The sequence below is a fragment of the Rhineura floridana genome, chromosome 1 (genome assembly GCF_030035675.1).
Source record: "Rhineura floridana isolate rRhiFlo1 chromosome 1, rRhiFlo1.hap2, whole genome shotgun sequence".
Classification (NCBI taxonomy): Eukaryota; Metazoa; Chordata; class Lepidosauria; order Squamata; family Rhineuridae; genus Rhineura; species Rhineura floridana.
This window is the reverse complement of record NC_084480.1, coordinates 129999877-130013439: the sequence shown is the minus strand read 5'-3', so window position 1 is coordinate 130013439 and position 13563 is coordinate 129999877. Positions and strand designations below refer to the sequence as shown.

General features: G+C 42.1%; 1 protein-coding gene across 3 annotated transcripts in view; it reads right to left on the bottom strand.

The window, feature by feature from the left end:
• Positions 1-525: 525 nt before the first annotated feature.
• LOC133380424 (atrial natriuretic peptide receptor 1-like) overlaps positions 526-13563 on the bottom strand; it is a 70930-nt gene continuing 57892 nt past the window's right edge. For all 3 annotated transcript variants that reach the window (XM_061617794.1, XM_061617703.1, XM_061617877.1), the window contains exons 19-24: positions 12539-12626; positions 9087-9226; positions 6411-6563; positions 5272-5370; positions 2464-2555; positions 526-1461 (exon numbers count right to left, since the gene is read on the bottom strand). In XM_061617794.1, coding sequence (XP_061473778.1) covers positions 1327-1461; positions 2464-2555; positions 5272-5370; positions 6411-6563; positions 9087-9226; positions 12539-12626 — 707 coding nt within the window. In that variant the 3' untranslated portion in view covers positions 526-1326. The remainder of the gene's footprint in view (positions 1462-2463; positions 2556-5271; positions 5371-6410; positions 6564-9086; positions 9227-12538; positions 12627-13563) is intronic.

Here is a 13563-nt window from a genome sequence, read left to right as displayed (position 1 = left end):
TCTTGACCTGAGAGAGAATGACCATTGCTGGAACTTGAATAAGATCCCAAAGCAGGACTGAATCCATGGCAGTGCTGTAACATGAGAGATTATCCAGTATATCAAGTGCTTATGAACGGAACAAAAACAAAAACCTAGTGACTATTTATGAACAAAGGAGCACTGGTGAGAAGTAGGCACACTTTACTTCAGAAATGAGACACCACAGCGGTGCCCTAAATTCCATGATGAGTCAGAGTGCTTCCGAGGTTCTCCGTAAAAAAAAAAAAAGTATTGTGTTCTCGTGTGGCAAAAAGGACACAGCATCACTGAGGTGCATCTAACAGGCACAACAAAAGAATGCTTATGGAAAACTGATGGCATAGTTTTCCCTCCGGATTCACCTAGCTTGCACAGTTTACATTTGTAGCTGTAGTGAGAGTCTACACAGAAATGCCAATTTCAAACTTGGAAACCTTTCAGTCTCCAAAAGATTCTCAATGAAACGGTGCTGAAGATTACACCAGATTTGATTCCGCTCTGAATAATTTCTTCAAAGAGTGCCAGCTTTGGCAGGAAGGGACCTCAAGAAAAGTGCTTTGGCAGTTTCTAGACAAAATGCCATTTTTCTGCCTCCATCTCCTACTTCCATATTTAGAAAGGGGTGTTCCAGATTATCTCCTTCAATAGATCCCCATTTGGGTGTTAAAACATGTAATTATAATCACATGGAGAGAGAGTGGCTGGCTCCACCCCTGACATCCATGTGTTGGAAAAGCATTCTAAAGAGGGGAACCTGCTCCATGCATGTGGGTTCCCTTGAAAATTTAGAATCCTGGCTGCGCTTTTCAGAGCTTTGCCGCCAGTGTGTGGATGGAAAGAGGATCACCATCATTTGAGCTTCCAGACATACAGCAGGCAAACCATGGTTTTAAATTGTTTGGTCCCCCCCATTCACTACCATTTGTGTGCCACCTAAAAAATGTCAGGTGGCACAGTGAACCTAATTGTGGTTTGGTAGTGGTCTGTGAATGTAGACTTAATAGCAAAATAACAGCACAAATTGTCGCTTGCAAACAAGATTCAAACAATGGCTTTGGATCCTGGTTTGTTGGCCCTGAACAAACCATAGTTTGTGGGTAGGCAAAAAAAAACATGACTGAAACCAGCCAGAGTCAAGCCCAGAATGGTCTCTATTTTCTTTTTTATCTCTAATGAGAACATTGGTTGTGGAAAAGAGAACACCGATTCTTCTTTGGGTTGTACAAAGACTGTGACCACTGAGAAACAACATCAGCCACCTCGCCAGGTTTTTTCTTTTTCTGGTGGGGTTAAAAGCAAGTCATTCTATAAAACACCTGGGATGATACTGAAAGTATTTTGGTTAAGCATCTGAGAGGTTGCAGAAGGGCTTAGAGCCTTCTTTTGAGCTGTACTAGCCTTCTTTCCTTCCAACCAATATGTTATCATGTCACCTTTTCCCTAGAAAGAGAAACATAACAGCACAGCTTCTCAATTGTGTCTACAGTACTTTACATCGAAGAACAAATATCAGCACTACAACAGGGAGCATGGCTAGCTGACAGCTTTATTTTAACTACACTGGAGTTTGGGGCTCTAAGCATTATTCAGTAGGTTTATCAACTAAAAGTGGCAATTTTAGTCAGCAGGGCTTCAAGTTAAGTGCACACAAGCTGTGCTCAAAGTGGGGAGGATGCCATCCTACTCCTTTCAATGGATATTGCATTTTGCTTAATTTGGAATCATATCCTTCTTTTCTCACCCCCTCGTACTTTGAGTGCTGGGCAGTGAAGGCTGGTGGCCCCAATGTCAGTGGGGCAGTGAATCCACTCTGGGTTTTAGTCCGAACTTTCAAGGAGCTGTCCAAGGTGATTTCACCTGGTGCTGATTCACTGCCTCACTGACATCGCAACCACCAGTCTTTACTAGTCCTGGGCACAAATGTTTCTGTATTGAGGGCACTTCGTCTTAGGTGTGTTTCTGTCATATGGAATGGGTGAGATTGCAGTTGCCCAGTGGTTAGGAGAAACTCGGCTCAGAGCCACTATCTTCTGTATTACAGATCCACAACTTCTGAGACTAAGGCTTTAAATTAAAAATAAGACCTGGAGAACATAGGCACAAATTAAGCCTAGGATGGTAACTTTCAATATTTATTTATTTATAAATGTATTGGTATACTGCTATTTCATTTAAAAACATCAAAGCAGTTTACAAGAAGTTTAAAAAACCCCACAACTGCATCATGGCCATTTCCCAGGATTCCTTGGGGGAGGCATTAAGATCCAAGTCACTTTACACTGTGCAAATGTGCTGTAAGGAGCAGCCCAACCATGAATGTCATTCACGATTCAGAGCAGATGAGAGGGCAGCCAACACAAGGGGTTAAAGGAGAAACCTTCCAAAGGACTGCCACTCATTTCCCCTTCGGGAAAGCCTGAACACGAAACGCTTCATATTTACCTTCACTTGCAAATTCCCTCGGCACACCAATACGTACTCTCCAATCTGTTCCAACAGCTGGTATGTATTTGAACTGCACTGTATTTTGAGAGCTAGAAGGGAAAGAGACATACAGCTGCACCATTGTTACCAGCTCTGCACTCATTTTCAAAGACAACTAACTTTAGATTCTGACCACTCTCCTCTTAGACAGAGTTAAGGCACTGAATACCCCCTATCTTATTTCATTTGTTTGCTGCGACAGTCCTGCCAATGGATGGACTCACAGCGGAACTATGAGGTCTCTGGCCTCTGTCTGAGGCAATTTGGGATACATCTGTGACTGTGGCAACAAAGGCTTAATGCCTTATCCGTATTTTCCAGCTCCTTATAGCTGTTGACAAGTTGACCCTTCCACCTCCCAAAGGCAATTCCCAGCTCCATGTAGTTTCACTTAGAAGAGCAACAAAGATGGCCGGTGCTACAGAAAAGAAGGAGGAAAGTTGAAAGAACTGGAAAGGTTGAGCCTGGAGAAAGGAAGAGAGAGGGAGGAACATGATAGCACTCTTCAAATACTTGAAGGGCTCTCACAAAGAAGAGGGCAAAGTCTTGTTTTCTGGTGGTGTCCCAGAGGGCAGGACAAGATGTGTCCGACTGACTGACTGATTGGTTGACTGCATTTATATATTGCCTTTATGGTAAGGAACTCAAACCAGGTTACAATTTTAAAACGTTAAAACAAATAAATGGTATAAAAGGTAGGATGATAGATTCCTCTCAAGCTGATTGGGAGAAGGTGGCATGAGGTCTCTGGCCTGGGGTTCTCCTCTTCTGCCTTCCCTTGGGACAGAGAGATCTTCAGTAGCCCCAGGGAGGGTGGGGGCTCTCTCAGACCACTGATGATTCCTTCAGGAGATGGAAGCATGAGCTTCTTGGCCTGAGCTCAGTTGCTTCTTGAATGGGCTTGAAGTAAAGGAAGGTAGATTTTGGTTGAACATTAAAATGTCTTGATGGTAAGAGCAGTTTGGCAATGAGACCAATGGATCTAGAGGGCTCTCCCTTGCTGAAGATCTTCAAGGAGAGGCTGGACAGCCATCTGTTAAGGAAACCTTAGCTCTGGATTTCCTGCATCAAGCAGGGGGCTGGACTTACAACACTCTTTGATTCTGTTGCCAGCTTTTTTTACCTATTCTTTCTCCCATGCCTTTTACAGCTGCCTGGAACAGTGAACAAGCAAGTGGAAATTCTTTCTCCTGGCATGGAAGTAAAGTGATGGGGGAAGCTTCACATACTTAATGTAAAGGTTGCAGGAGAAGGGCCAATAACATGCTTGACGGGCGTAGTTTCAATAGGTACAATCCACCTGGAAGTTCTCCTATGCAAGCCTTGTTGAAATTAATGGTAGCTGCAGGAGACACATAGGGAACTGCTTTATGTAGAGATAGGCCAATGGTCCATCTAGTTCAGTATTATCTACACTGATACTAGAAGAGGGCTCCAGGGTTTCAGACAGAGGTCTCTGCCAGCTCTACCTGGAGATGTACGGGATTGAACCTGGGGCCTCCTGCATGCAAGGCAGATGCTCTACCATTGAGTTATGGCCTTAGGGTAAGGCTCTTAGGGTGAGGCTTTGCAGAGAGGCCAAACTAGCTACATCGAAAGCTCTAGTCAAGCTGTTCTGGCTGAGGTCTTGGTGAAGGTACAGGGGAGAGGTTCTGAAATGAGGCAGGTCATTGTGAGAGGTGAGAGAAATTAAGGTCTCGGATTTCACAAACCAATTTGAATAAGGAGGCCACACTTGGGCTGGCATCAGTCTAACATAGTTTACTTAATGTTTTTTTTCAAAAAAATGGAAAGCCACACAATCCACAGATGTGTTTTGCACACACAAAGCAAGAGTGCAAGTGCCATGGTGATGGTGCCCATTGGAACTGGCAGGGCGGAAAGCAAGGAGCCCAACAGTAAGCGGAGCCAGAGCCAATGACAGGCAGAGCCAACTCATTCCAACTTTTCCCCCATCCACCTCTTTGCTGAGTACATACGAAGCTGCCTTGTGCTGAGTCAAACCAATAGTTTATCCAGCTTAGTATTGTCTACACTGACTCCAGGGTTTCAGGGAGTGAGTCTCTCCCAGCCCTATCTCGGGATACTGGGGATTGAACCAGGGACTTTCTGCATGCAAGGTAGATGCTCCACCACTGAGCTATTATAATGGCAATCCTGAGGCTAAGGAGGAGAAAGCTGACTGGTAGTGCTATCCCTTGGCCTGGTTGTAAGTAAGAAGATCGGCAGGTGGGGGCTGGCTGAGGGCAGAGTGAGGTTGGTGGGGCAGAGCCCTGTTCACCCTGATGGACCACCTTCTACTGGCAATCATAGGATCTCTTAACAGTTAATGCACAACTATGTAACGGTTTTGTCAAGTGATCCTGAGTCCGCATTTGTATGTACATAAGAATAGCCTGCTGGATCAGACTAAGGTCCACCTAGTTCAGCATGCTTTGGCAGAAGGGCAGCAATCCTCAGCCACTTTGGGGTCCACCAGAAGTTGTACTACTTTCCGCCTTCTGCCCACACCTGAACCTGAACTAGGCAATCACGTCTCTGGCAGCAGGATTTCTAGTTTTAAATAACTTCCCAGTCTTTGTACGGATAGTATTTAGGGTGTTGTAACTTTATTTTACTCAAAGACTACTGTAGATATCTGTCCTCCAAATAACTCTGGGTTTGGATACTTCAGCTGATGACGTCAGGAAAGAAAATCAGAGATGTCATCAGTTTATATTTTGTTAATTTTCACTGAGATTTGCCAATCACTGTTGTTTTAGTTACCTTCACTAGTGGACTCCATCCTGGAGGCGGTGTTGACAGTGTCTCCAAATAAGCAGTACCGGGGCATTTTTGTTCCCACAACTCCTGCCACAACTGGCCCTAGAGAAAACAAAGAAGTCCAAGGATCTTTTCTAACTCTTGAGTTTATTTGCAGTTCACCACAGTCTTGGACTTAAAAGGCCCAGTCGTTTGAGTTACCCATTCTGTGAAGGTTCTCTCCATTAAAAACGAATGGCGGGGAGGAAAGCATTTGCAATCTAAGAGGAAAGAGAATGAGAAACAGCGCGGGGAGGACAGTGGCAGGATTCTGTATGTGGTGGGGAGGAAAATCTTCACTGTGAATTGAACAACTTTGGTCACCCGTCAACACCATACATTTACAGCACTCTCATGCCACTTTAATGGTCATGGAGAATCCTGGGAACTGTAGTTCATTAAGGGTGCTGGGAATAGTAGGTCTGTAAAGTCAGCACCCTTAACAAACTAAAGTTCCCAGGATTCTTTTGTGGGAGGATCATGACTGTTATTATAAGAGTGCTTTAAATGTCTAGTATGGATGTGACCAACTAGACGCAACTAGGAGAGGAAGAGAGATACTTAGTTGATAGAGCTACAACAGCGGAAGAGATGAGGAGGTGGCAGATAACTGCCACAGTGATTTGTAGATCTCCATGAGAGGGTGCTTTCACAGAAGTGCATCTGTTGGAGATCGGTGCTCTAAGTCAGAGCACCAGATCCATGCAAACCATTCATTCATAGATGGGGGGATGGGGAGTGGGCAGGCAATTGCAGTTCCCATGTCAATTGCTAGTGTGTGTAAATTAACACAGATCAGAATGTAAGGCAGAGCTACCATTACAAAAAGCAACATTAGCACCATCCCCCCCCCAACAGAAGTCCTGTTGTGCTTCTTGTCTTCTCCCACCCCTGCCATTGCCAATAAGGACAATGTGTGGAAGAACCCCTAAGAGGGCAAGCTTCACATCTTACCTGATTCTGAATGAGGTCAACCTACTTTATGCCTCTAAAAACTGTCATCTAGGCAAGTGCCCAGGGCAATCTCTCTAATAGCCACAGCCCATCTTTACTGAGTCAACATTTCCCCACAGACACTGGCCACAGTACTCCCACCCTCATACCTGAGTGAATTCCTGCTCGAATCTTTAGCTGGGTATTGGGTTTGTGTGGAATCCTAAATGTTTTGCACACCAAGATCAGGTCCAGAGCCATACTTGCAATTTCACTGGCATGGCGAATGCCATTCTCTTTGGGCACTCCTGATACAACCATGTCTGGTGGGGAGGAAAATGAGAATAATCAGCTATGGTTGGAAGGCGTAGACGACTATTATAACTACAACCACCACTCATATTACAACTTTAGGAGAAGATAACAAGAAAGCAAACCGCAACTGTTCATTTGAAGATGGTTGCACTGGAGAGGCTGGGCAATGTTTGCACATCATGCTAAGCCAAACCATGGCTTACCACGAAGGTATGAAGATGCTGCCTCCCGAGGAGATCACAGCCATTTTGCTCCTCCCTGGGCTTTTTGGGTCAGCACTGCCTTTCTTTCTTAACCATGATCTGCAGACAATGTTTGACCTATGGCAGTGGTGTCTGGTGCCCCAGGGGGGAGGCAGGGAGACCAACAGCCAAGAGAAGCCACAGTCAATGACAGACAGAGCCAACTGATTCTAGTTTTGCCCCCCTCCTCCCTGCTAAGGACTTGGACTGGTCATAAGAAAGAAGACAGGCAGGTGCTGGCTGAGGGCAGAGTGAGGTTGGTGGGGCAGTGCCTCAGTTGCCCTAATGGAGCAGCCTCTACTCGTTCATGATTAAGGATGAGAGACCTTAACCACGGTCCTGGGTTCAGATAACACGCTTAAGCCAAATATTGATTTAGGTCCTGGTAGCGATGTAAAAATTCCAGAAATTTTGAAGCCACAGATGAAAAAATACCCCCGTTTTTCTCTCTTTAAAATAGGAAAAATTGAAAAATATGCAGGGTTTTTTTTAGCACCTTTAACAGATTGAAAGTCACATTGTTACTACAGGAACATAAAATGTATTAAGTATAACTTGGTTTGACGCTAAATTGTCATGTCTGGTATATTAAAAGTACAGTTTATTCAGACAATCGTTACAAATTTAATTTACATTTAAAAACGATTTTTTGTTACAAATGGAGCTACAAGCTGCTGAACAGAAACTAAGGAAGTCGGCATCTCTTTTGTTTAGCAACTTTATGAGGAGCAGGCAAAAATGATAAAAACAGGAGAAACCATTATAGTAAAAAAGATAAAATTATTATGTATTCTGGAAATTATTCTGTCTCCTCTATCCTCCACCGTGTTAAGCAGACATAAAGCACTCATTTCCATTTTTAAAAAAGTGGAGAAAAAGAAGGGAAAAAACAAGACTCATTGAACACTACATGAAATTTATTCAGTCTCATTTTCTGACCTATCACTATCAGTTTCTGCTTCTTCTGATTTTTCGCATTTGTCATCATATTTATCAAGGACTTCTAAAAACTGAAGTTTTGCCCAAATTGAAACCTGCTTCCATACCTTTTCACATTATACTTTTTTTAACTTTTAAATTTTTGGGGAGGAGAAGGCTTCCCAAAAATGGACAAAAACCCTTTTTTCCTCTGACTTTTTTTTTTTAATGTTTTCCAGGATTTCACACCTCTAGGTCCTGTACTGACCTAAAAATTCCCAGAAAGAGCAAAGTGAGTGCAAGCTTCTCACCATGAGCCAGTACGTCATGAGGCCCTGCCTGGATTCTGTATTATTTTATGTTCTGCATACATAGTTCTGTGATACTTGGCCTTTTGGCATCAGTTTGTAAAATAAAAATCTGCTTCTCTGCTCCCAGACACTGAGGTTACCAATTTATGTACCTGATGAAGTAGGCTCTTACAAGCTTCTGGGGAAAAATATGTTCCATCTTTAAGGTGCCACAAGTCTTTTTGTTGTTTTGGGTTTATAAGGGAGAAAAAATAGCAGAAAATAAACCCAGTTTCGTCTTTTTGCTCTTCTTAATTTTTGAGCTTCCTCCTTCATTTTACCATCCAATAATTATGGGTTGTAATCAATGACTTTGTCCCATTAGTACAAGGACTTCTGCCTGTGCAACAGGACTTCCTCCCTCTCCCCCCATGTGTCCCCATGACCTCCCCATATCTGCTCTGGATGATTAGGGGACACAGAGAGGAAGGGGAAGTCCTGTTGCACAGGTGCAAGTCCTTGTGTTGATGGGACAACTTCGCTGGATACATCAGGATGGTATACAGGAACATAAAAAAAAACTTTTAAAAGCAGTATCTGCACAGGAAAAATTTATAGGGAACCTATTCATGAAAGGATATTGTAATGCAGGAAAAAGGCTAAACATTTATACAGTGCACTTCAAATGTTCAAAGCATTTTTCATACATTACCTCAGTAAGCCTTACAACATCCCAGTAATGTTGGCCACTACTGTCAACTTTATTACGCAGATGTGGGCAAATGCTAAGAAATAATACTTTTCCTGGTAAGTTTGGGCTGAGGTAAGGTGTGGACAGGGGGCTCCTTGGCTTTCAGCTCTTGTTTTTACCAACTACACTATTGGGAAAAGAAGCTAGATGCAAATAAGTTAGGGCAGCAAAGGTTTTTCCTTGTTCATGATTTGTTATTCTATGCACAAAATGTATCAACTAGAGTTCAATGCCCTTTTTATTAATTTGGAAGCCCAGTTTTTGTTCTTTCATCTCTTGGTCAGTTAAGGAAACCACAAAGGACTAACAAAGTTGTTTTTAAACACTCACAGGCATCTCCAATAGTTTCCACCTTGTAGACATCATAATTATCTATGATTTCATCAAAAGTCGTGTAGAGTTTGTTTAGGAATTCAACCACTTGGTAAGGCGTGCTGGTGCTGGAGAGCTGAGTAAAGCCAACAATGTCGCTGGCAAGAAAGAACAAGCTCAATCATGATGAATTGAAGGATTTCAGAAAACATTTTTAAATTGACACAATATTTTGATGGCACAGTTCAAATTCTGCATATTGAGCAGTGTCTTCCTCTTCCTCCTCTCTTCTGCCATCCTGCCAATTCCCTGTAATAATTATTTGGCTGTTCTGAATATTCAAGGTAGCAGATTGAAGCATAATAGAAAGATGTGACCTTGAGCACATACCAACCAATGTGTGTTTGGCTAAACTATTAATGCCAGGGCATCTGCATAACTGAAAATGTACAACAACAAGATATCCAGTAGGTTTGCACTTGTGTGTTTTTAGAAATTCCGGCCCCAGTATGTCCCTGTAGCAGGGGGTGAAACTATTAAAGGTGACTTTTCATTCCAAACATCAAGTGATTTCATTTATTGATTTATAAGTCATCTTACACTTCTCTCTGTCTATGAAAATGACATTTATATTGAGATTTTCAGTAACATGCAAATTTATTAACATTTAAGCAATTAATTAACTGATGAAAGGCAGATAATTAATTAACTGAAATTCTTTTAATTGGCTGGCAGCCCCAGCAGAAAACAGAGCACATTGAGATTGAGACTGAGGCTTCCATCAGTTCTCTCATCATAACTGCCTGTCACTCCCCATGGATTAATGTGTTCTATTTTCAGCCATACAAATTGCATGTAGTGCATGCCTACTACAATGTATATTGTTTGCATTTGATTCCAGTTGCAGTCTAGAATTCATTGTTAAAATGTGCTTGTGGAGAGCTACCAAGAACAGGTAAGGTTGCCAATCAGCCAATATTTTATTTTATTTTATTGATTGTTTGATTTTATATCCCACCCTTCCTCCCAGTAGGAGCCCACGGTGCCCAAAAACACTAAAAACACTCTAAAATATCATAAAACAGACTTCAAAATATATTAAAACAAAACATCTTTAAAAACATCTTTTTTAAAAGGCTTTAAAAACATCTTAAAAAGCAATTCCAACACAGATGCAGACTGGGAAAAGGTGTCTACTTAAAAGGCTTGTAGAAAGAGGAAGGTCTTCAGTAGATGCCAGAAAGATAACAGAGATGGCACCTACCTAATATTTAAAGGGAGGGAATTCCAAAGGGTAGGTGCCACTACACTAAAGGTCTGCTTCCTATGTTGTGCAGAATGGACAACCATATTTTACTGGCTTGAGAGGTTAAACTGGTCTCTGCACTGAATTCTGAAATGAAGTAAATAGATTCTACTCTGGGTCTATCCCTGATCCACCAGATTTTGCCCTTGATCCACCCTTAAACTATCAAGTTCTGCCCAGGCTCTGCCTGCCCTGTGAATGGGAAGCAGTTTTGCCAATAGGGGCAGCATTTTTAAAAACAAAAGTTGTCAACCTTATGAATACGTGTTGCTCAAATTAAATCCAGCCATGTCAATTTAGCAGGTTTTTGACTGGCATTTGGGAGTGGAAAATAGCTAAGGTCTCATAGCACTAGTGAACACGTATTTCAATTTTGTTCCCCGGTCCAGTGATCTGTTGTAGCTGAAAAGGCTTCATTGTGTACATAGGGCTCCTGTGCTAATTCCCCTTCCTATTCATTTCAATGGTAGAAGCAGATATTATTTACTGGACTCTGAACTAGGGAATCTATCTAAGGATCTTGATGAGATTTCTTTAAAGAATATTTGTTAGGACAAAAGAGCTCTGTGGTACTCCCACCCCCATTCCAGAAGTAGTCTGAAATCAATTCAACTTCATTTACAAGGGGAGTACATAACTTCTTATCTATATGTTAGATATATATTTGTTGGACCTATAAATCTTTGTATTGGTCACCCTGACATATAAATCTTGTCCATCTGTAGATAAGCAGATGTAAGCATAAATCAGTAGACATTAATCTGCAGAATTTTAATGGGCTTGTTTGCTGAATGCAGAAATGTGCAGTTCAGACCAATTCTAAATGATTATGTCTCTGTCAAACAGAAAGAAAATTATGATCAAAAATTCTTTCATATAAAGACCAGTGTACAGATGATTATTACTCTAGAGTAATTACAGTAACTTTGCCCTTACTGCTAACATGGCACTAACTCTGATCTGGCATCAATAGCTTTATAATCACACAAATGTAATGGGAAGGAAAGTCTTGCCAGAAGGAAAAAAATGTTCACTAGATTTTCCCAGTTCCTGATTGCAGCCATTTCTCCTAGATTTATGTAACTCAACAGTGTGTTGAACTTGATTAGACCAGATGCCATTGATCTGTAGGTATACTTAATTACATTTCTAAAGGAGTCAAGAGGTTTTTGGGGTGTTTTTAAAAAATATTTTCAAAGACCTACAAGGAGTGCATATGTAGATATGTTCAATCAATCATCATTATGAATACATTCATGTAAATAAACAATCAACATTCCATAAATATGCTGGCCCATAAATATGGAGGTGTATGTTACTGTCAGGATGTATGGTTGGGATTCTGATGTTTCTGAGAATGAGCTAAGAGAGGGGGGCAGTTGGGCTGAGCCGTCTGGAGGGGAGGAGGAGGTTTGCCAGATAGAGGGTGAAAACCTTGAACAGGCAACAGACTCGTTTCCCACGCACTCCCCCCCTAGAAATGTGGAGCAGTTACAGAAAGAGGGGGAGGAGGAGGGAGTCCAAGTCCCTTCGGCTGCAGAGAAGGATAGAGAGAAATCGCCTGAAGTGTTGGGCCAACCCCCCACACTCCCTACCATCCTCTCCGAATCAGAAGGGGAGGAGGTAGCAGCCCCCCCTTCGCCCCGCACCCGAAGACAGTTAAAAAGGCGCCAAAGAAAAGAGGAGGGAGGGGGCGTCGATGTGGGCAATTTGAGGTGGAGCGAGAGAATTCGCACCCGAAAGCCCCCTTGATAAGGGACAGGGAATGTTTGATACTCTGTTCTATCAACTCTCTTCCATGTCGCGGGTTTTGGGTCATGTTAAGAGTTCATGAGGCGGAGGAGCCTATGTCTGGAAATTACTCTAATAAAAACTGATTTGCTTTCATCAAGTGATTCTGTTCTTCAGTCCCAACCCGGGCACGACAGTTACTCATCATAGGCAGCCCTGACAGTCACACCAAAATGTACATATGTCTTTTGCACAACTGCTGATGCTGGTTACAGCTTTTACCATAACTAATCTTTAATATATCTGCAAACGGTTGTGGAAGGACATGAAAAATAATGTGTCTCTCGCCATGGTCAATTGCACCTCTACACCTCTGAAAAGCTATTCACGCACAGCCTATGTAGTTTGCATCTTTGGGCTCAGTCCCACTTACCTGAAAAAGACAGTGGAGTTTATGTAACTTTGGGCCTGTGATGGTTTCCCTTGCCTTAAATCATCTGCTACTTGTTTTGGCAACATGCCTATTTTGTATAACAAACAAAGTCATTATTACTAACACAAAGTGCCCACTAAAACCCAAATTGTATTAATAAATATAAAGTGATTTCACAGTGGAATTCTGTATCTGGCCACTACATGCATTTAATTACAAGACAAAATACCTTCACTGACCAGAAAGCAGCTAATGTAGATTTACATCAGGTTCCTTGAACTGGTCCTCTGAGTTTAGTGCTAGTCTGCTGGTATGAAATATCCCATATTTGGCAAATACCTACCCAGGCTCCCAGCTGACTCATAGCTCTGCTAACTGACATACATGCAAGGTCCCAACTGAGACATTCACATCCATTTCTTCCCTCTGTTCTTTTCGGTCTCTGATAATAATCTTATTTTTTGTATTTTATTTATAATGTTTATAGCGCACTTCCTCAAATTATCTCCTTCCTTCTCTTATCCCTCCTATCTTCTCCTCTCCTCATCTCCTGGGATTCATTGCTCGATATCCACTGCTTCTTAAACTGTGGTTCATGGCTAGCCTGTAGTCCCTGGAACCATTCTAAAATTAATAGGGGGGAAATGTTGAAACACCAGAGGTTTTTTTTTATGTTCTCATCACATGCTGAAGAAGCAACCCAATTTGAACTTTAACATTTTGACACATAGTTTTCCTTTTATGCAATGCTAGTAGCTGAAGTGGAAACATCAAAGAATGGTGCAATTTTCCTTTGTATGTGCATATGGCTTTAGCATATGTGGCCACAGGAAACAAATGTAATAGTTCAATTTGAATCTGGAAGCCTTTTAGGCACCATCCCACAACTGTAGCTATATGGCAGGAATGAGGAATCCGTGGATCTCCAGATTTTGCTGAACTCCATTTCCCATCATGGCCAATGGCTAGAGATGGTATAGTCCAGCAACATCTGAAGAGCCACAGGTTCCCCATCTCTTCTATAT